A 24744-nucleotide genomic window follows, 5' to 3' on the forward strand; every position below is an offset into this window, starting at 1 on the left:
CTGTGACCGGGTGTACAAACCTTGGAGTCAACTATGTGTGCAGACTCTTTCAGTGTTGTCACAGCCCCTAGTGTACAGTACACAGCCCTGTGCACTTAAAAGAACCCACGAATCCGTTGGTATTTGACCATATGGTGGCCACATAAATACGTGCAAACACCTAGTTGCGGGTACAGCAACGTGCAGTGAACATGGACAAAGTAATGTGGCTATGTGCCCCAGTCCACCCAGCTGTGAATGGGTACCTCGTTAGGATGAGAAAGCCACAATAACTCGGTGCGCCTAGTGGCTGCAAGAGTTGTATACTCCCCAGGGAGTTGAGATTGATAATGCGATGTGCCGTTGAGATTGACATCCAATGATCGAGCGAAAAATGCCAGCGCCTTGAGCATGCACTAGTGCGTGGATATGTGCGCTATATAAATATCCTATAATAATAATAAAGTGCAGTTTTAATCAAACGAAATGAGTGTTGAACCTCTCCGAATATTTTCACTTGATGTTAACATGTCTGTTTTGTGGCACCTGGGTGGTGTTCATTGCTGTCTATGGACACAGGGGTAAACTCCCCTTGCTTAGACATCTTACTGTACATGAGGACTCCAGTCCTATACATGGCAGTCGCGATTACTGAGTCCACAAGAATAAAAACACCAAATAACAAAGGATACAAGGACAGTTCACCCATTTCTGATTGGCTGAATGTCAAGGATAGAAGGGTCATGCAAAATGGGAAATTTTGTATTCCTGTTTCCATGGCAACAGTTCTACACCGAAAGTGTGGCATCCGGAAGATGAAGGCAGTTGCGTATCCAAACCCAAAACTGATGAATGGAAGGAAGACAACGGCGAAGTAGATCCTCCAGGAAGAGTAGTACATGAAAGGGTAGAGCAGGCTTGTGAGAGTCATGGCCGCTACAACTGACACTGCTCCAGCCGCGCTACCTATCTGCAAAACAAAATATGCCGTAACGTTACATAAAGGTCAACCGATTAAATTACTGCGACAAACATGATTGCACATCGTGGTCTTCTGTGAAAGGTCATTTGTGCGAGATAAATGCGAAAAATAAATGTTTTTATAATTGGGCAGTTATTCTCGAAAAAGCACGCCGAATTACGTCCAGGCTCAAAGACATACAAGGATCTATTGTTACCCTAAACCCATCCGATGTTGTCCACGGAGCCATGTTTGATGAAGGCAGAATAATGTTCCAGGAGGATGAATTCTAAACCGGGAATTGTGTTAACGCAAATGATTGGTTTTGGTTTGTCTGGTCCGTGCATTTGCTGACTGATTGGGATGCGCCGACTGATTGGCATTTGTAGACTGATTGGTATTTGTAAGCTGATTGATATTTGTAAACTGATTGGCATTTGTGGACTGATTGGTATTTGCCAACTGATTGGTATTTGTAGACTGATTGGTATTTGTAAGCTGATTGATATTTGTAAACTGATTGGCATTTGTGGACTGATTGGTATTTGCCAACTGATTGGTATTTGTAGACTGATTGGTATTTGTAAGCTGATTGATATTTGTAAACTGATTGGCATTTGTGGACTGATTGGTAATTGTAGAATGATTGGTATTCGCCGACTCATGGGTATTTGTAGACTGACTGGTATTTGTAAGCTGATTTGTATTTGTAGACTGATTGGTAATTGTAGAATGATTGCTATTCGCCGACTGATGGGTATTTGCCAACTGATTGGTATTTGTAGACTGATTGGCATTTGTAGATTGATTGGTATTTGTATACTGATTGGTATTTGTAGACAAAGCAGCGATGGCACCATACTCACCTTTATAATGTACATGGCAACCTTTGGCTTCCAGTGACGCACTGCTATACCTACGACTGCCGGTACCAGCATCATAGCAAACGCTTGTGCCAGGTTGCCAAAAGGTATAACAGCCTTCTTGTTTGTCCAAGAGCGGCTATAGATGAGAAGATTGAGCGGCAGAAATCCGGCTGACAAAACCGTATTCACTGTGGTCATTGTCAGACTGTAAAAATATGGAATGTAATTAATATATCCACCATTAGAAATACCTTGATACCATTCAAAACGAGTAATTATTCAGCTGTTCACATAAAATAATATTCAATAACCCTACACTGGCTATCTCGCACACCGGATGACTGAAACACATAACCGTTTAGTCCGAGTGAGTGAGTTTTAGTTTTACGCTGCCTTTAGCAATATTTCAGCCTTTAGCAATATTTCAGCAATATCACTGCGACGAGCACCAGAAATGGGATTCACACATTGTACCCATGAGGGGAATCGAACTCGGGCCTTCAGCGTGACGAGCGAACGCTTTAACCATTGGACTACTCCACAGCCCATGTATTGCCATTCTTGCAAGAGCGGACCCCAGAGCAAGTTTAATCACCAGGTCCACCAGAGTGAGAGGCATTAATCCAGCAATACAACGAAATCCGACCTCGGAAATGGGCTTCACACTGTACCCACACGGACAATCGAACCCGGGCCTTCGTCAAGCAAATATGTCGCCGTGGTGAAGTTGTACAACAGTGATGCCACAACGGTCACACGCACCATGCACCTTCACTGCAGGAAGGGAGATCCCCTATTGTGTTACGGGTAATACTGCAACACCCCCGGAGCTCTTGAGACAACACAAGGAGTAGGGTAGTCTTCATTGCTTAACGGGGGCAGCGGGGTAGCCTAATGGTTAAAGCGTGGGCTCGTCACGCCGAACACCCGGGTTCGAATCCCCACATGGGTATAATGTGTGAAGCCCATTTCTGGTGTCCCCCGCCGTGATGTTGCTGGAATATTGCTAAAAGCGGCGTAAAACCAAACTCAGTCAGTCAGTCATTGCTTAACGTACAACTAATGGGGCAGGGCGAACAACTTGCACACAACTTGCAGAGTCCGGCAGAGGCTACCAGGGGAAGGAGGCGGAATGATGCTGGCACATGGGCAGCTGGACTGGTAAGTTCGTCCCTTCAAGTCTTTTCTTCTGGTTTGTCCACGCTCTTCGCAATGTCTGCCGACTCTGCTCTGTTTGCCTGTCCTGCCTGCTTTTAAAGGCAGATAAGTATGGAATCCGAGAAGGGACATTGTCGCTATGTCGCATTGTCGCCCTCTCAAAAACAAGTAAAGTGAGGCAAAATAAACCAAAACGCGACACGTGACATCGCGACAATGCGACAAATGGGCGAAATGTCGCGTTGTCGCGATGTCGCGTGTCGCGTTTTGGTTAATTTTGCTTGTATTTGAGAGGGCGACAACGCGACAATGCGACAACGCCACAATGTCCCTTCCAGGATTCCATAGATAAGCGACTAACAATCTGCATCGGTCTGCAGTTCTCACGGACATGATCTGCCAAGCTGGCTAAGCTTTGACGAGCTTGACATATGTCCGACAACTGTGAACAACAATACCCACTATTAAGGACATTTTACTGTGTCCTGAGTTGTTACTGATGCGTCACCATTTTCACAATTTAACCATAACTTATCTATATAATATTGTATCTAATTAACTGATTTGGAAAATAATTATTGTACATAATACAATTTGTAGTTTTTGCACTCGATTTTAATTTCACTGACATATTGGACTGAATATTTCAATGATACCTAACACCATTGTCAAACTTACAAGTAACTTACAACGCAGAAAAATAATATCCATTTCACGACGCTAACAGCTGCACAAAGTGAAATAATAATAATAATGTACAAAATTTATATAGCGCCCTATTTGATGTGCAGCTACATCACTCTAAGGCGCTTAACAGTCAAATTGGTGGCTATTGAGCTTATTCACATTTGAACAGATAGGTCTTAATGTTCTTTTTGAAATTGGTGATTGATGTTGAAGTACTGATCTGAAAAATACTAGCCGACTCACATTCCAACAAGGTAACAATTTTAGTGCCAAACATCTCATATTTCTACTCGTCGATAATTTAGTGTCACTTATAGTAATCGCATACATGATTCTCTGTTGTTAAACGCACATTACGTTTTTTGTCCTTTGGTAAGCTTGTACGCGGACGGTATGGGTTTTTTTAGACATCAATGCTACTTATCAATCTCATCAGATATGCGACTGGACTAACACCTAGTCTCTGAAATGATCATATATTACAGGAGTAACAGTTCCTAAAGCACATCTTTAAAATATGATAAAAAGGAGCCCAGAGACTTTGTTCATTTCATGACACAGTGGTAATCTAGATTTGCATGGGCTGGGTGTATTTGTTTCAGGATATGACAGACAAAGGTGCGCAAGCACCCAAAGTAGATTCTTTTCATGGTTTAACATGTTTTGGGTAAAGCTGTCGTTCGTCATGCCCAAGACACCAGTTCAATTCTTTGTATAAATACATCGTGTAAAGACAAGTTTTCGTGGCCCCTCCTCCTGAATATAACTAAAGACACTCTAATTCACACAGTCACCATCCTGTCCTGTACATGTACATGTTTAACCTCTTTAACATAAGGACAGGTGAGGTAGCCTAGCGGTTAAAGCTTTCGCCCGTCACGCCGAAGACCCGGGTTCGATTCCCCACAGGGGTACAATGTGTGAAGCCTATTTCTGGTGTCCCCGCTATGATATTGCTGGAATATTGCTAAAAGCGGCGTAAAACTAAGTGCACTCACTTGCTCTTGTGCTTGAAGGAACCTGGTTGAGTGACTGTAGATACGCCCCTGTAATTCCTTTTGACTATATTCGACAGCTCTTGATCTATACGGTTTGATGTTATACTCATCAAGCTAAACATATGCATACATGATGCCACTTCGCTGATACACATTTAACACATCACATTTTGAAATGATCACAAGTACATGAAGGAACAAGGCCACGTGACTGCAGATACATTCAACGACCAGCTACCACTGACCTTAGCGGCACGTCTCCATCCACCCACAACGTGAACATATTAGAGGTGGATCCACCCGGGCAACAGCTCATGATCAGCATCCCTATCGCCTGCTTTGGGGGCAGCTGCAGGGCATGACCAAGGCCGAACGCCGTCAGAGGCAGCACGATGAATTGTGACGCCGCCCCGATGAGGATGCCGTATGGACGTCTCAGATGAGCCCACAGTTCCTTCAGCTGGATGCAAGCTCCGACACCCAACATTATGATGATGAGACTTCCCGTCATCACCACTAGATTGGTGGGTATGAAACATATCAATATCAATATTATACCCGTAAACGCATTTTCTACTGTTGAACAGGGACACCGTATCCCATTTCACTTTGCCAGGAACAGAATGATTACCATATTGTTATGCTGCAAATCAACAGCTTTGAATAACAACCTGACTTCCATAGTGACACAAGAATTGGCGCAGCTGCGTTTATCTTTAAAAATTGTTGCTTGGTCATTCTTAGTGTAATTAAAATCAGTTCTTTTCCCATGATAACAAATATACAATAATACCCGATTTCTGTACGTCGTAGACGAATATATACCCGAAATGTAAAAACAAAGAGGCGGTCTTTCTTTGTGAATATTTTAGACAACATGTCGTTTCTGAGCGCCATGGTATCTGCCCCAAAGAGAGAAATATAGAAGGTATGTTGTTTTCTGTGAGTTTTTGTTTTTCTTTCTGCAAGATCAAAATTGACGAATGAAATTGGTGAGGAAATGAAACTGAAACGTATGGAATTGGGTAAAGAACTCGCCCATCCTTTATTCTTATTTTGAATGGGTGTACACAATTTGACTGGGGTTCGCCTGACGCCCTTATGTTTGTCATGTCTTGAGTAAAGGCTCCAATCTTGAGATGGAGTACTCAGTTACAAGCCAGACTGTTGTCATGTGATATAGTTCAGCCTTGATCACGATAAGATAAGGAGTGCCATGAAAGTGAAAATCAGCGTCGAAACTGCCTATACCTGTTGTTGTCACCTTCAGCGGACTGGTCTCTTCAGTGGACGTCTTGTTCACCATGTCGGATATATTCCACGACTCTCTACTGCTGTCATTTGTCATGTTGCTACGTCCGTCCACACCTTCATGTGACCATTAACTGAAACAAGGAACAAGGTTAATATACAGGTATCACAGTTCACTCAAAGTAGACCGGCAAAACGTAAATGAGTGAATTAAAACAGTTCTCACGCAGCTGAATGAGGTGGCCTGAATGGCCCGCTTGATAAAGACATATCTTGTCATTCTGTTGGTCGGTCAAGATAAGCAAGGAAACATATCTATATCAGTCTATGTCGCCTCTTACGATAAGCATGGGTTACTAAAGATCAATATTCTAACCCTGACCTTCACGGGTATAACCATCGTAAAACTTCAAACAGAAAATCAAAACAAAATGATGATAGTTTGTTAAGTAACTTTTTATTTTTGAGACAAACGTTATGAAATTTTTTTCCAGAGTTGGTCTGATGTTTTCATTACATTGGACTGCGTTGAAGTGAATGTTTGATCATGAACCGATTTGGAGTTAGATTGTGATTCATCGGTATCATTTTTCACCCAAACAGACTGTAGATATATGTTGATGTGCATATATATGTTGATGCAAAAAGTCTTAATTTAAAAATCACAATTCATTAAATGAATTAATAAAACTATAGTTAATACCTAATGTTGTCTTTTTTATCTGGGCACATACCATTATCGTCAAGGGTACAGCTTAATTAAGCCTTATGCAACCAACCATAAAATGTGTTGTTGTAAGTCTTATGGAGGTCTGTCTTATGGGAAGATACCGTCTATGAATATCACGTCTACGTAATACTCACCATGGCATTGCCGCAGACATTTATGTCTCCGTTGTCACTTCAGAAGATGAGATAGGGCGGTGGGATACCCTAGTAGTTGAAGCGTTCGCTCGTCACGCCGAAGACCTGGGTTCGATTCCCCACAAGGGTAAAATGTGTGAAGCCCATTTCTGGTGTCCCCCGCCGTGATATTGCTGGAATATTGTTAAATCGGCGTAAAACCAAACTCACTCACTCAGAAAATGAGTTTGTTCAGTTTGTTCTAAATGCCTCTTAAAGAGGTTGTTCAGTCAGTTTGTTTTACCTTGGTACATGATGTTACAATCGACACAGCAAAAATTTGCTTATTTTGTTATGAAGATACTGTGCATTTTATCCCAGGCTAAGCTGCAGGATCCGGATCTACAAAGCCTTTATAATGTTATGTTCTGTTTGTTGTGTAACGCCGCACTCAGCAGTATTCCAGCTGTATGGTGGCGGTCTGTAAATAATCGAGTCTAGACCAGGCAATAGAGTGATCATGACCATCAATCTACGAAATTGGGATATGACATGTGTCACCCAATCCCGTTAGTCGCCTTTAACGACAAGCATGGGTTGCTGCCCCGGATAGTCAAAGGGCTCATAGCGTTACTACCCGTACTAGTTCAATACTAGAGTGGTGCTACGAACACTTTGTGGATAAGCTCCCAGGTTGATTAAATAGCAGAACATACTCTCTGTTCTGTTGGCCCATACAGTCACTCGTTCCAGATAACATTGCTGACCTCTTCCTGAGATACACAAAATGCCAGGCAACAGACGGAACTCAATGATAATGCAAATGTTCTGACGTTCCCATGGAAACTATACTTTTACCGTCGCGATTCATTATGTTTTCATTAACAATTGCCCCAGTGTGAAAATGCGGATTAGAATGGGTCTTCAGCAACCCAACCTAGCGTTAAACAAGAAACCAAATTGTTAATTCTCATGGTGTTTATGTTTGCCCAGCCCAAATGTTCAGTTAACGATTTGAAAACAATGTTAATTCCCGATAATTTGGTGGCAAATGTAATTGTAATCACTTTGGTCTTGTTTGACAAAATGATGTTAGTATTAAAAGCACTGTTATTACTTACAACAGTTTTGCGCAATAATACCTTTGTTAATAAAGCGGACTGGATTAATCTTTGGAAACACTGAGACATGCCAAAAAAGTGAAAACAAGGGCACAAGGTATGATTTGCACTCTTATTGCCCACTTTAAGTGTCACACCATAAATGTTGAAATATTATGAAACTTTCAATACACTTTATTTTCAAACGTAAGGCAGTTTTCGTTCATCCTTTTGACAACATAAAACACTGTTTAATACTATTCTGTTCATTCTCCTTTGTTCACAAGCATGTTTGCTGTTGATCAATTCGTACCAGGAATAGGATGTTTTTGAAAATAACATGACCTTCGCTTTCATCAATCTACATGAACGTTTTCGCTTAAAGCACCCAGAGCTAGTAGTCAAAACGAATCGTTAGCGTACCAAATTCGTTGTTTTGTCACTTGGACTGTTTTAGTCATTTGAGTACCCATTGTAAATGCAGCCATATATTAGTGCCAGTTATTTTAACAGCTGATTAAAGCGTTCGCTCGTCACGCCGAAGACCCGGGTTCGATTCTCCACATGGGTACAGTATGTGAAGCTCATTTCTGGTGTCCCCCGCTGTGATGTTGCTGGAATATTGCTAAAAGCCGCCTAAAACCAAACTCAATCAGTCAGTGTTAGCAGCTATACGATAGTACACATGTAGAAATTTGGAAGATGTTTCCACATTACCCTTCAGTGGAAAACATTATGTCTGATGCAATCCTCTTGTTACGTTTTATATACGATTTGTTCCCGTGTTCTTTTTCAGGTGAAGAACTGCATGTGTCTGACACCAGTGGGTGGAATACGTTCAGCTATTTCGCGCACACATCATCGCTATATGATTCTTAATCACGAGGGGCGGTGGGGTAGCCTAATGGTTAAAGCGTTGGCTCGTCACGCCGAAGACCCGGGTTTGAATCCCCACATGGGCACAATGTGTGAAGCCCATTTCTGGTGTGCCCCGCCGTGATGTTGCTGGAATATTGCTAATAGCGGCGTAAAACCAAACTCAGTCAGTCAGTCAGTCAGTTAATAATGAACGCAGGCATATTACTTACTGGACTCTTGCATTGTAGTTTAGTTGTAGACTGATTTTGTCTCTATCTACATCTAACTGTTGTCTTACGAAACCAAAACACCTCAAGGTGCGTCAGTAGCCACCAGGATGGTTCTCAAACGCACTACAGGACGTTTACTTACTTTCTGCTAGAACAGGTGATCTCAACCAGTGGCACTCCAGGCCCTCTCCAATCAAAACATAACATCCCTTACATTGTAACAAACGTCATGTAAATTCACTACAGAACATTGATGTCAAATTGACTGACAACCAATTACTTTCTAACTCTGCAATGTACTGTAATTTGATTGAAAGACAAACAGGTATAACTGCATGCATATGTTTTTGGTTGGTTGGTTTCTTGTTTAGCGCCGCACTCATCTGTATCCCTGCGTTCTGTAAATAATCGAGTATGGACCAGACAATCATGAGCATTGATCTACGCAATTGGGATACGATAACATGTGCCAACCAAGTCAGCGAGTCTGATCACCCGATCCCGTTGGTCGCCTTTTACAACAAGCATGGGTTACTGAAGATCAATTCTAACCCGGATCTTCATGCATGTCTATGTACCCAAACGAATGAAAAGAATGGATCGACAGGATATCGCAAGAACTTTCAAGACAAAGGAGTGACCCTGTTCGTGTGGTACAAATATACTCCTGTCTATGACGGCACGACATATATACTGTACATATTACACCGCTATATAAATTGTAGGTTAAACTAATCCCGTACAGACCTTGTTTCCGGCTTCACGTAGGACAGGGAAGCTTCAGAACATCACCGCCAAGTCTCCAAGCAACATGCAGTCTCTGTGCCACAGTAGGCTTGTGAGAGACAGACTGTGTATTCCACATTTAACTGCCGCATCCAGGCAGACAATCAGATGGGTTCGCTCAATGTGAAACATAATTGTCCATTTATCCCGCTATTGATGCTAACCCTCCAGGTCTGTATAAAATGACAAACACGAGAACTATGGTCCGTTGTCTAATTATTTAATGTTGATGCAGATGTCATTTATAACAGTCATACAGGATGCGATACAGGTCCTAGCAATTTATGCTGGTTGTAAGAGGTTATTAAGTGTATCGGGTGGTAAGGTTACTTGACTGAGTGCATGTCATCCTACCCCGAACACAAGGGTAGCTTATTGGTTAAAACGCTCGCTCGTCACACCTAAGACCCGGGCTCGATTCCCCACGTGGGTACAATGTGTGAAGCCCATTTCTGGTGTCCCGAGCCGTGATATTGCTGGAGTATTGTTAAAATGGCCTAAAACCAAACTCACTTACTCAGAAGATGAGTTTGATAAGTCAGTTTGTTTTATCTTTGTACATGATGTTACAATCGACACAGCAAAATCTGCTTATTTTTATATGACGATACTGTCCATACTCACTCACTCACTCACTCAATGTACAATCAAACCTCACACCCATTCATGTTATTTGTTTTTCGCTGCCTTTGCTACTATACTGTCATAACTGGGGCCATACTCTTCCTACTGATCTTAGAAAATACCACTCAGTACAATATCAAACACACTGTCAGCATGTGAACTGTCAACAGTATATATGTCGTAATGTTATGCCTATAGTTATCATAACAGGAGACATACAGGTGGAGGGGCTGTGGCGTAGCCTAGTGGTTAAGGCGTTGGCTCGTCACGTCGAAGACCCGGGTTCGATTCCCCACATGGATACAATGTGTGAAGCCCATTTCTGGTGTCCCCCGCTATGATATTGCTGGAATATTGCTAAAAGCGGCGTAAAACCAAACTCACTCACTCACTCACTCACTCACTATACAGATGGACAAGCATAGGAAATAAAGGTGCACGTTGTGTGATTAATTAACGGACTATACAACCCAGTGATGGACATCATGAGCACTAATCTACGTCATAGGGATCTGATGACGTGCATAAACCACCTCAGCGAGCCCGAACACCCAATCCCATTCTTCGACAAGCATGGGTTCTTGAAGTCCAATTTCGACTCGAATCTGTCTAGTAAAATATGTCCTGAGTATTTATTCTGATTAGTGAGACCACGAGTGCTCGAAACGTTAGAAGATGTGCCTGTGCCACACTGCCACATGTGTTAACAAGTCTCATCCTTCTGTTGTACAGACATAAACTCATCTGGCTTTGACATCCTTCTGTAAATGATGACTCCAGCCCTATACACCGCTGTCACTAGAACTGACTCGGTAATTATAAAGACACCAAATAACAGAGGATACAAGGACAGTTCGCCCATTTCTGATTTGCTGAAGGTCAAGGTCAGTAAGGTCATACAGAAAGGGAAATTCTGTATCCCTGTCTCCAAAGCAACAGTTCTGCACTTGTAATGTGGCATCCTGAAGATAAAGGCAGAGGTGTATCCAAGCCCAAAGCTGATCAATGGAAGGATGGCAACTGCAAAGTAGATCCTCCAGGATGAGTTGTACATGTACGGGTAGAGCAGGCTTGTCAATGCAATGATCACCACCACGGACAATGCTCCTGCAATGCTGCCAATCTGAAAATACAAAAATATAGATTCCACGTGAAGAAGGTATTTGAATATGCGTATTTTATGAGACGATTCTGGACACGTAGAAGGTTCTGAAGGTTAGGTGAAATTGGATGTAACAGTCCTTGTTTAATTCTTCAATGTCCAACGTCATTCATGATACCTTTTCTTTTGTGCAATGCGTCCGGTTCCCAGGTACACGCTCTATCCACGAGGCCACGAAGAGACTTTGAAATTCCTGCACAACGTTTTACTTAAGTGATCTGTGAACTTTTGGCACTCAGCTTTGTTACAATACCAGCAGTCTAATCCCCCAAAGGATGTTATTAAAACGGAAGTGCTCTGTCTTTGTTGTGAAGGTAGGTGTTGGCGCAGAACTGTTTCTACCAGAAATACAAGTGGAAGTTGAAGTGATCATGACCTTATTGAAGTTGCTAGAGTTTTGATGCAACCAGAAAAGTCTCGGGGCGGGTATTGGACTGCTTCTGTGTGTTCGTGTCATTAGCATAGTACCACCACAGGGTTAGGACTGCCACGGATTATCAGGGAATGGACCAGTTTCTGTGCCGTCATATTTTGCAAGTCAAAACTTGATTACACAACAGTCTCGTTTCCCGTTGACTGGGTTCCGTCCTATTGCGTAACTTAAAACAATAACCAGTCAAGAATTTTGACACCAATTCATTTAACTGGATACATAAATATTAATCAGTATTATTTGATACATTTAAGCACTTGTATATTGCAACACTACGCTCCTATATGATCAGTGCAAGCATGTCGTGCAGCGTGCTCTGTCGTACAGCGAGCACTGACAAACAGAAACCTGGAAATCGTGGAAATCTCAAAACGAGGCTCTGCCGCTAGAAAAGTTTGGTACGGACATGATATTATATCAATCACATTGTGCGTTACAGAACTACACTAAATAAGCGCAAAAAAACCCACATAACTGGTGTAACCAGTGAGCCAGATGCATTGTAAATCATTTTACGACCTCATCAAACTGGGGCAGTCTGTGAGGTCATGCTGCCTACACCTCATTCTCTTCCCACAGAGGTTACTCCTGTCATATCTTCCTACGTAGCCTCTGTTCTAATACGGCCCTTTCATAAAATTCATACTCGTGAATCTACGATGTTATTAAAGTTTACAATTAAAATTCATTTGTAAATACCATTTTCTTATGAAACAAGTTATGGCGGAATTGGAATTCCAGTGTAACTATAGTTGTTTGTGATGTGTATTTTTGTGTTGTGTAATCAAGTTGAATCACTTTCACACGAGAAAAATTTGGATCGGCTGAAAAGTAGAACCGGGAAATATCATTGTCTGAATAGGTTAATGAGCCCCATGTTTCGGTTTTAAAGAGGCGCAGCTCACACTGTCGAATGCTAGTTTTCCTGGTCCAAGCATTTGGTGAATATAAGAAAAGCCTAGCGGTGTCACTGCTGCCATTCACACTAACCCATGATTTATGTTTTCCAGTTTTAAAACTAATAGACGGCCGTGATATCAAGTTGCATTAGTGATTAACTTCAGTAGTGCTGACTTGGACATCATTCACTGGAGACCCGGGAAGATCCGGGTTAGAACTTGTCTTCACTAACCCATTCCTGTCGTAAGAGGGTGGGATCGGGAGGTCAGGCTCGTTGACGTGGTTGACACATGTCTTGGTATCCCAATTGCGTAGATCGATGTTCATGCTGTTGATCACTGGGTTGTCTGGTTCAGACTGGATTATGTACACACCGTCGCCATATAGCTGGAATATTGCTGAGTGCGGCGTAAAACTAAACTCACTCACTCACTCACTACAGACCGCCGCCATATAGCTGGAATATTGCTGAGTGCGACGTAAAACCAAACTCTCTCACTCATTGGACAACACAATACTCACTTTTATCAAGTACATGGCAACCTTTGGCTTCCAGTGACGCACTGCTATTCCTACGGCTGCCGGAATCAGCATCAGAGCTATTCCCTGTGCTAGATTGGCATAAGGTATAACGGCTTTCTTGTCTGTCCAAGAACGGCAATAGATGAGTAGATTGAGGGGCAGAAATCCGGTCGACAGTACTGTGTTCACAGTGGTCATAGAAAGGCTTTGAATAGATCAAATATTGCAATGTATAATTCATTTAGTTATGGTTCATGTTTAAGACAATACAACAACTCTTTACCTGAACCAGTTTATTCAGACGACCCTATTCACATTCTTTCTGAAAAGGGGCAATGTGTTTGGATTGAACGGGAAAGGGGAATTACATTTGAAGAGTTGTAACATTCTAAGGTGAGTTGGCTATTGTTTTCGGTTTGGGTTTCAGCGTCAATGTCTCAGAAATGTCTTTTGATTTTCCGGAAGTAATTGTCGTTGTATTTGAGAGTGACCTATAAACACATGAATATGAGATGCATGATGGACATTTAGAAGCTGGAAGGGAACATAACAACGTATGGTATGGATTTACAACTTTAATATTTACAACAAGACATTTCTGGGCTACTTCTTGCCCCTTTATTATTTACAACAAGACATTTCTGGGCTGCTTCTTGCCCATTCATCACCTGAAACGTCGTGTTGTAAATAATAAAGGGGCAAGAAGTAGCTCAGAAATGTCTAGTTGTAAATAATAAAGGGGCAAGAAGTAGCCCAGAAATGTCTAGTTGTAAATAATAAAGGGGCAAGAAGTAGCCCAGAAATGTCTTGTTGTAAATAATAAAGGGACAAGAAGTAGCCCAGAAATGTCTAGTTGTAAATATTAAAGGGGCAAGAAGTAGCTCAGAAATGTCTAGTTGTGAATATTAAAGGGGCAAGAAGTAGCCCAGAAACGTCTAGTTGTAAATAATAATGGGACAAGAAGTAGCCCAGAAATGTCTTTTTGTCAATAATAAAGGGGCAAGAAGTAGCCCAGAAACGTCCTGTTGTAAATAATAAAGGGACACGAAGATGCTCAGAAACGCCGTGTTGTGAATAATAAAGGAGCAAGAAGTAGCTCAGAAACGTCGTGTTGTAAATGATAAAGGGACAAGAAGATACGTAGCTCAGAAACGTATTGTTGTAAATGATAAAGGGACACGAAGATGCTCAGAAACGTCGTGTTGTAAATAATACAGGGACAAGATGATGCTCAGAAACGTATTGTTGTAAATAATAATGGGGCAAGAAGTAGCCCAGAAACGTCGTGTTGTAAATAATAAAGGTGCAAGAGGTAGCCCAGAAACGTCGTGTTGTAAATAATAAAGGGGTAAGAAGTAGCCAGAAACGTATTGTTGTAAATAATAAAGGGACACGAAGATGCTCAAAAACGCCGTGTTGTAAATAATAGAGGGACACGAAGATGCTCAGAAACGTCGTGTTGTAAACAATACAGGGACAAGATGATGCTCAGAAACGTATTATTGTAAATAATAAAGGGGCAAAAGGTAGCCCAGAAACGTCGTGTTGTAAATAATAAAGGGACAAGAAGTAGCCCAGGAACGTATTTTTGTAAATAATAAAGGGGCAAGAAGTAGCTCAGAAACGTCGTGTTGTAAATAATAAAAGGGCAAGAGGTAGCCCAGAAACGCCGTGTTATAAATAATAAAGGGGCAAGAAGTTACCCAGGAACGTATTTATGTAAATAATAAAGGGGCAAGAAGTAGCCCAGAAACGTCTTGTTGTAAATAGTAAAGGGGCAAGCAGTAACCCAGAAACGTTTTGTTGTAAATAATAAGGGGGCAAGAAGTAGCCCAGCAATTCCTTGTCGTAAATATTAAAGGGGCAAGAAGTAGCCCAGGAACGTATTTATGTAAATAATAAAGGGGCAAGAAGTAGCCCAGAAACGTCTTGTTGTAAATAGTAAAGGGGCAAGCAGTAACCCAGAAACGTTTTGTTGTAAATAATAAGGGGGCAAGAAGTAGCCCAGCAATGTCTTGTTGTAAATAGTAAAGGGGCAAGAAGTAGCCCATGAACGTATTTATGTAAATAATAAAGGGGCAAGAAGTAGCCCAGAAACGTCTTGTTGTAAATAGTAAAGGGCAAGCAGTAACCCAGAAACGTTTTGTTGTAAATAATAATGGGGCAAGAAGTAGCCCAGAAATGTCTTGTTGTAAAATAAAAGGGGCAAAGGGGCAAGATGTAGCCCAGAAACGTCTTGTTGTAAATAAGAAAGAAGTTGTAAATCCATACCATTTGTTGTTACACGAAGATGACTTGGTTGAAATCGTACAACAGACACTCCTGTTATTGGGGATTCCTTTTGATTATCATCTGTTCATTTTAAAAGGTTTCAGTGTGTCGATATGTGATCCTCATGAAACTCTTACAGTCTCCAAAGATGCATACCCGATACCAGTTCATTGAAGGATATTTAACACATCACAGTATGAAATATGAACAAGGCCACGTGACTGCAGATGCATTAAATTTCAAGTACGGCTACCACTGACCTGAGCGGCACGTCTCCATCCACCCACAACGTGAACATGTTAGAGGTGGATCCACCCGGGCAACAACTCATGATCAGCATCCCTATCGCCTGCTTTGGGGGCAGCTGCAGGGCATGACCAAGACCGAACGCCGTCAGAGGCAGCACGATGAATTGTGACGCCGCCCCGATGAGGATGCCGTATGGACGTCTCAGATGAGCCCACAGTTCCTTCAGCTGGATGCAAGCTCCGACACCCAACATTATGGCGATAAGGCACGTTGTCATTGCCACTGGGTAGATATAAATATAAAACAGCTCCTTTTAGTAGATATTAGTGGTTATGCCAACGGTTTGGTTGCTGTGTTTCTAAGTTGTATATGTTACACATGATATACCCACCATCAATACATTAGGGCAGTAGTATTTATTGGACTTCTTTTTCTATAAAATGAAGAATGTGGGAAATATATATTGCTTAACCAAGTATTTCTAGATGAGGCGACAATCAGTTTTCGATGGAGACAGCATTTATGGTTGTACAACCTTTGCCAAATTCATTTGACTTTTAATTGCCAAAAAGTATGCCTAAAATATTTCCTTCCAACCGGTGTATCTCAAGTTCCACCCAACAGTCGATTACCATAGCCACATGTTGTCCAAGATAGAAACACAGGCAAGATTATACAGACACAAGAGGTGGTCACGAATCATCACTGTGAAAACGCTGATACAGATGATGGATGGTAACAATGTGTTTCAGTGTAAGCACAGGGGAAGCGTGCTACTGAGCATTTTCGTAAATTGTTTTTCCTGATATATATTAATAAGGTCTAGATGAGCATTTTACAACATCTTCAGAATCAAAATACCTATAACCTTCCAAAATAATACTAAGACGTTTCTAGCAAAGTTAGAAACACGCGTTATTTGAAGCTATTTGGTGGTGGATTTAACGTCAAACTCATTAATTTCGTTATCTGAAGATAAATTAATGCTTCGTAGAACCCAAAGGTCCCCCATCCAAACAGCCTATCACTGTACATTTTTAAGTATGACGTATGAATTTGATTGTCTTGAAAATTATTTTTATTATCATTTAAAGTTCATGTAATTGATTAAGTATTGCATATGTCACATGAATAATCATTTCGTTAAAGCGTTCGCTCGTTACGCCGAAGGCCCGGGTTCGATTCCCCACATGGGTACAATGTGTAAAGCCCATTTCTGGTGTGCCCCGCCGTGATATTGCTGGAATATTGCTACAAGCGGCGTAAAACTAACCTCACTCACTCACTCACGCACTCACTTTCCAACGGTATAAGGATCTGTACAAAAACAACGCAAAATGATGTTTAGACATTATTGCAAGACATCGATCAAATTCATAGGCAATAGGATATTTAGAGCGTCATTTGATGTGGTCTCCAGTAACTACCGATAGAGCATTTGGAAATTGAAGTTTTCCTTAACCAATGCACCGTCATTCCCTTATTCCTCTTGTAATGGTTCCGTTTGTGGCCACATGAAGGTTCTTTGGTAATTGTGTGCTTTTACGTTGTCGACAGTTCCTTGTTTTGGTAAACGTGTGTTAGACATTATCATAATGTGTTTTTGGCTGTTTTATTTTAAACGTAAGCAGTAAATTCATCAAATATATCGATAAATATAAATAAAATGTCAGAATATTGAAAGGTTCCTTAATAATCTACCACGGGGTTCCAACAATGTAAATAAACTTATAAGGCAAACGCAATGGGGAAACATATAAAAGTGGAACTAGTGCACAGATATTGCATTCGAACGAGTGTTTTGTATTTTTTGTCTGTGTTGTTATATATTAATAATATTTATTCGTCATATTTGAAACAACTCTGTTCCTTCTGCGTGGACATGTTCATGGAAAATTGCATCGAAAATTCTCATTTTCTGCATCTGTCTATGACATGTTTGGATATATATTTATGTTGTTAGTTGTCATGTTTAAGTTTAACAAAACCTCTAAATTCATGAAAGGTGTTTCGTCGAATTTGTCGCCTTGATTAGAAGGAGAAACTAATACAGACTGTCCATGAAGAATGCGGCCTGGCTTGTACCTCTCCTGCTCCAACTGACCTCAGCCAGCTAAACGGGTTTTTTTCATCTGAATTTATCTTACCTTCATGTGAAATACTTTTCAACTTCATTCGTCAATGACGCTTTAACAAGTTTCGTATCACCCCTCACAGGAGGGTGACAACTGGAAAAAATATTATCCGCTGCCATGCTAACCGCCAAACTCCCCGCCGAGAAGCTGTATCGCTAATAATCGTATGACGTCATAATATGACGCATGCAGTGCCCGGAGTTCGAAAACCATTCGATTAGCTGTTTTTGAGTTCACTTTGTACAGGTTTATTTTACCGACTTTCACTTAAACTTTTTATACACTGAGTCGTTTGAACACTCAACACATATTCAACCATTTTTATAGCAGTTTTAAGCTTGTCAGAATATGTTTTACTGATTTAAAAATTCCAGTCGAGGGGCAGACGCCATTTTGTTTATTTTTGCTCGGGTGACACTGCTACAATGAGGCGTACATCAAACCGTATTACCCTCGAGAGAAGCATACAACTTTATTGTCCATGTTTGATATAAAAACCTGAATTGGTCCCTGTAATTTAAAATACTTTAGATTTGAACTGACGATGTAATTTTCTGGTCTATTTGCAATAATGTCTGATAAATCTAAACAAGATGTTAGTTTTTCAGTTGCAGTATTTGTAAACACTTTTTTAGAATATTTAACGCCTGCAGGCATCGTTTTTATCGAACTCAGTAACGTCGTCATATGAGCGAAATATTCTCAAGCACGACGTTAAACCCAATTTCACCTCACCTCGAACTCAGTATGTACAGAATGTAACTGCATTGTGGTCCAAAACAGGTGTAGTGTTAGGAATTTTAGCTGAAACCAGTATTGTTCACATTATTTTTAAAAAGCATGTGTTGGTCAAACATTTGGGGAAACTTGTGATATCTATTTACGTTTAATTGTCATTTCACTGAAGGCGTGATGCTGTGTTGACACCATGTTGATGCCTCGCTTAAAAGGTTTTGTGTAAAGACTTTTCCCTTGCTACGTTAGTGAGCATATTATGTATACGTGAAAGTCATATTGCTCTTGTACCTGTTGTAGCCACTTTCAGCGGACCGGTTTCCTCTGTGGAGGTCACGTTGAACGTGTCGGTTGTATTGCATGACGTTAGATTGGCCATCTTGTTCACACGTATGACCCCAAACGGTTGACTTAAGACGGCCACTGAAGCACAACTCTTAAACAGTCATTCGTTCAGTTATCTGAAAACTGGAAAAAGATGACTGTTACTAATTATAAGTAAGCCTCGCAGGGTTTAGGTTTGCAATGGCAAATGATCGTTGCCACCCATACAAAGTGTCCAGATGAAATGAAACGAAATTACATGTTAAAACAAACGCTGTACTATACGAGGACTGTACGTGTTTAATAATTTTTAAAATTCAAATTTTACACTGTGTAGCATTTTCTTCTATGTCTCTCCATTTGACTATTCGTTGCATACATTACCCAGCAATCGTAGCAAAAGTTGTGGAACTAAAATAGATGCATTAAATGATTTGGTGAATTCAAACGTCTCAACCGCGTGTGATTCCATAACAATGGCACGTATCAGCATTTCTAATAATTATTCTTTGTTAGAATGAAAGCAAAAAAAACAATTAATAAAACGGAAAGTGTCAGAATTTTTTCTGATTACGTACATCACACGTTTATGTACACACGACCCCTGGGTCAAACTAAGAAGAGTATAATTCACAGCAAAGTCCTTTTTAGCGCTCACCATTTTTACTTCATAAACCCTTAACAGGAATCTTTGTTCAACTTGGCCGTAAACGTCATAGATGAGTTACAAATTGTTTTCAGGTCACTAATATATCTACTTAGATATTACGTAATGGTGTTACCATCTTCTTTTCTGGAACATAGAAACAGTAGCTCAGGTTAATTCGGTTTATATTAGACATGTTATTATGGAAATATCTGAGGCATACCGGTACGTTAAAGACAACCCCTTACCTCATCTACATCCAGGGTAGTCTCTACACTAGAAGAGGTTTAACTTGGTTTTTCAACCAAAACACAATAAAACAATAAAGTGACTTCTAATCTGTAATATTGATACCATCGCTAATTACTGACTTCAAATTTGTATTATTGATACAAATACTAATTACTGAATTGTAATCTGTGATACTAATACCATCACTGACTTCCAGTCTGTAATCCGCCATATAGCTGGAATGTTGCTGAGTGCGGCGTAAACTAAACTTCATATCTGTAATATTGATACCATCACTGATTACTTGCTTCAAAAATATAATATAGATACGAATACTAATTACTGACTTCATATATGTAATATAGATACGAATACCAATTACTGACTTTAAATCTGTAATATTGATACCATCACTGATTACTTGCTTAAAAAATGTAATATTGACAAAAGTGGTGATTACTTACTTCAAATCTGTAATATTGATAATTACTGAGCTTTAACTTGACATCTGAAATGCTGAAACCATCACGGATTTGATGAAACGTCCATGAAACTGTAACCCTGAGAGGCAGTTATGCAACACTCACATAGCAAGTACACATCCATGTAGAACACGACTGGTAATGCTATTAATATAGCATAGTATTATTTTCATAATTAAGATATTCCACATTATGAAGCAGCTGCTTATAAACGCTAGACCAGTCACATATGCTGCAATTCATAGATAATGGTATTCATTCCGCATGAAATCTATCAGATACCCATCAGCAGGACAATCATCGGAATATTATGGGGCGGCTGCTACAAACAAGAGCTTAAAGGACAACCACGTAGCAGATGATAGATGACAATAGGTGTTTTACTGCAGTTACTCAAGTGAAGCAATGAGGAATTGTTATTATAACGCCACTTATGGAGATTTTAATTGAAATTAAGATTGCCATTAAACAGTATAATGAATCGTTACATTATATTATTCACAACTAAGGTATTTGTATGACATGGACTCAATAACCAGTCAAAGGCAACAAAAACATATCTACATTAATATACAGTTTCTGCACAAGTTTGTACGATTCTGACTAGATTACTGTCAAAACCAGCCATACTACTTTCATCACTGGGGCGGTGGGATAGCCTAGTGATTACAGTGGCCGCTCGTCAGGCCAAAGACCTGGGTTCGATACCCCTCATGGGTACAAATCCATTTCTGATGTCCCCCCGCCATGATATTGCTGGAATATTGCTAAAAGCGCACAAACGCACTGATGCATAAATGCATGTTTATGTCACAGAAATGAAAGTGGTTAGGAAAAGTAAAATTGTTTTTTAACTTTGTATACTACCATCTTACAAGACAAACTTACACCAAAACTTCCTTCTTGGTGATCCGTGGGTGACATGGTGACCACAAGTATAAGATTACATCACACATAATTGTGGTCAAAACCGTTTGAACTGTTTGACGCTCTTTGAAATCGTCGTTGAAAGAGCATGTACATTCAGCATTACCAAATGTAGACAAGACAGCCTGGAAGAACTGGAATATGTCTTGACATGAGAAAGATGATTATTGGATCATCCATTTTGTCACATGGTGTTATATTTTGTAAAAAACGAAACTTAATATATTGATCTAAATATGAAACAGATGAGAATGTTTTACTGGTAGCTTAGGTAAACAAATCACAGGAAGGTACATTTACCATTATTGAACTATATACATATCAGATATCTGATGAACACCTTGGCTAAATTCTTGTTTTAGTTGTTCCAGTCGTACCTGAAATTCCGATGCGTAGGCAAAGAAACAAATCAACAAGGAAAATAAGAGAGTTAATGCCTATAGCCATGCCTAAATCCTTCTAAATTTCCTATCCCCGAATCCCTGATGCTACCAAAGAGAAAATGCAGCGTTCCTCAATGAATTTCAGATGGTGTTTGCTGTATATTTGGATATAGTGCCCAGAACCTTGGACAATCGTGATGTTACTATGGGTCTATGGTCATCCGGTTAAGTGACATATGTCCTGCTTATCAAGGAACGGAGTTTTTCTAATATTTGGTCAAGGTGTACACAGATGAATAAACAACGTTTTTTATGAAATTTTACTTTGTTCTTTTCTGAGACTGACTGACAAACATTGAAGCAAACTGAGACCTATAGAATCCACAAAGAAATCATTCCACCTGTCTCGTATGTTTTCTGTGAATATTAGGAAGTCCACCATTGATTTCTTTTCAGGATTATGTTTAATCTTTGAGAAAGGCTAGTTGTAGAAAGGCTAGACCCTGAAATGTATTTCTCTTAGTACGGATGATGTGGAGCTTCAGAGTCCAGTACAAACAGGAAAGGATTTTAGAGCCAACCAAAACGTTGATAGTACTCATTGGTGATTGGATTGATTTCCTTCTCTACCCGTGACGGTCCGGGTTAGAATAGTGGCCTTCAGTAACCCATGCTTGTCTACCCGTGAAGGTCCGGGTTAGAATATTGGCCTTCAGTAACCCATGCTTGTCTACCCGTGACGGTCCGGGTTAGAATATTGGCCTTCAGTAACCCATGCTTGTCTACCCGTGAAGATCCGGGTTAGAATATTGGCCTTCAGTAACCCATGCTTGTCGTAAGAGGCGACTAACGGGATCGGGTGGTGAGGCTCGCTGACTTGGTTGACACATGTCATCGGTTCCCAATTGCGCAGATCGATGCTCATGCTTTCGATCACTGGATTGTCTGGTCCAGACTCAATTATTTACAGACCGCCGCCATATAGCTGGAATATTGCTGAGTGCGGCGTAGAACTAAACTCACTCACTCACTCTTTCTCAGAAATATAATCAAGGAAGGACTGTTAAGTTCAGTAAACGACGTTAAAAACTAACAGGCTTAATACGAACTAATGAATATAATGACCTGGTTTGGCTGTACATTTAGTCTACATTTTAACTACAGTCATACTAAGTTACACTAAAATTAGTGGTCTCTTCGAATTCGTACTGTAATAGAGTTTTAATCATGAGCTGCCAAATACCTTTCTGCATACTATACTATGATTGAACATTTCGGAAATGATGAGGAAATATATGAACAGTTGGGTGATCATCGACTCGTCACATTTCACATCGCCGTTGCAGTAGGCAGCTCTCGTGAGAGTTGACGATATTCTGCGATATGGACTACGCATGACAAAGGTCTCAACACACTGGTTTCATAGGCTTCTTGCTCGTGATGAGTAAACAGCCAGGTTCATCTCGTGAGAATTTATTACGTTTGGACGCAAACCCAGTTGATTGTGACTTCGCTCCTTTCATCAGCCAGAGACTAAACAGCAGTGGTTGATAACTCTAATGTCCCATCCTCCGATAAAGGCAGGGATGGCTTCGGTTTTCTGGAGTTCAAAACGAATCTTATCCTTCTGGTGGACTTTGTCGGGAAAGATCGGGGACCATTTCCACAAAAGCGTTCTTGGCGCTAAAGTATCCATGGAATCCTGGAAGGGACATTGTCGGGTTGTCGGCGACAACGCGACAATGTCCCTTCCATAATTCCATACTAAAGTGATCGTAACTCTTCAACGATCATCGTAGCGCTAAGACGGCCTTGGGGAACAAGGCCAAGAGTATTGAAGGCCAACATTAAGCTAATCTGTTGCAGAGGAAAACACACAAGTCAGTGCACCTGTTCACACGTCTGTCGTTGCTGCAGTCGAATGAGCGTAGCTTTGTAGGTTTCAACTCATAAAATATCCTTCGCGTTCACCGGAATTAGCACCGCCATATTTCCACTTCTTTCCAAAACTGAAGAAAGAACCGGCTCTTATGCAAACTGGGTGGTGATGATGACTTGTCAGTTCTGCTGTTGAGGACATTTTACCCCGCTAAGTGGAAGCTAGCGTTGCTCCAATACTGTTCTGAATGCTAAGCCTATGGACGTATAGTATATATTCTATCCTTTAAAGAGGCAAGTCTAGCAGGTCTTGGTAGAATTCTTCTGAAACCAGTGGGATCAAGGTACGCCAGCCAGCAGATCTCAGAGGAGATTATGTTGAAAAGGAATTAGCAAACAACTACACCAACTCAGTCCATCATAGTTGTGCTACGAGATGAGGTGAGGTGAAATTGGGTTTAACGTCGTGCTTGAGAATATTTCGCTCATATGACGACGTGCATGCGTGTGTATGTGTATGTGTATGTGCGGCTGCTTGTATACTAACCCAGACTGAAGCTGGTTTTATAGTGCTAGCCCACTGAGATACCATGCCGCAGTGAAGCATGAATACCCTACTCAGACACATTATACTGACTCCGAGCCGACCAGTCCTTGTTGTACCCATTAATGCCGAGCGCCAGGCAGGGACCAACAAGTACCTTGTTTTAAGGTCTTTTGGTATGACGCGGCCGGGGATCGAACCCGCGACCTTCCGCTCTCCGGGCAGACGCTCTAACCACTACGCCACGGAGGCGGGCAGTTGTGCTACAAACATTCAAACAACGTCTCGTATCGTGTTCCAAAAATGATTGTGTAAGAATGAAAAAGTACCAATGCTGTTTATTGGAAGTAGGTCACAAGTAACCTAACATAAGAGTGCCATCACTTGTCACACTAGGCGAATGCTGCATATGACGCCAAACACTGTATGCAGAAAATGGCATTTCAGTGAAGATTGAAATCCAGTTTTACTGAACAATAGGTAACTAGTCTCTGCTCATCTCTGTCATGACTTTTGAAACGTTTTTAGGCTATGACCTGAGGAATGTCCTTGACCTGTGATAGGTCAACATACTAAAACAA

General features: G+C 40.8%; 2 protein-coding genes across 2 annotated transcripts; both read right to left on the reverse strand.

Moving 5' to 3' along the window:
- Window positions 1-440: 440 nt before the first annotated feature.
- On the reverse strand, window positions 441-9754 carry LOC124256567 (ileal sodium/bile acid cotransporter-like). Its single transcript, XM_046690551.1, has 5 exons — window positions 9679-9754; window positions 5901-6034; window positions 4895-5165; window positions 1807-2011; window positions 441-949 (listed from the first exon to the last, which is right to left on the reverse strand). The coding sequence occupies exons 2-5, from the start codon at window positions 5995-5997 to the stop codon at window positions 503-505; spliced, it is 1020 nt and encodes a 339-aa protein (XP_046546507.1). The 5' UTR covers window positions 5998-6034; window positions 9679-9754; the 3' UTR covers window positions 441-502.
- Window positions 9755-11044: 1290 nt separating this feature from the next.
- On the reverse strand, window positions 11045-16155 carry LOC124256484 (ileal sodium/bile acid cotransporter-like). The gene is made up of 3 exons (XM_046690472.1): window positions 15890-16155; window positions 13359-13563; window positions 11045-11464 (listed from the first exon to the last, which is right to left on the reverse strand). Exons 1-3 carry the CDS (start codon window positions 16153-16155, stop codon window positions 11045-11047), a joined length of 891 nt encoding a protein of 296 aa, XP_046546428.1.
- Between the last annotated feature and the right edge of the window lie 8589 nt (window positions 16156-24744).

This window comes from Haliotis rubra, unplaced genomic scaffold (genome assembly GCF_003918875.1).
Source record: "Haliotis rubra isolate DU_JTF1 unplaced genomic scaffold, ASM391887v1 Scf63, whole genome shotgun sequence".
Taxonomy (NCBI): domain Eukaryota; kingdom Metazoa; phylum Mollusca; class Gastropoda; order Lepetellida; family Haliotidae; genus Haliotis; species Haliotis rubra.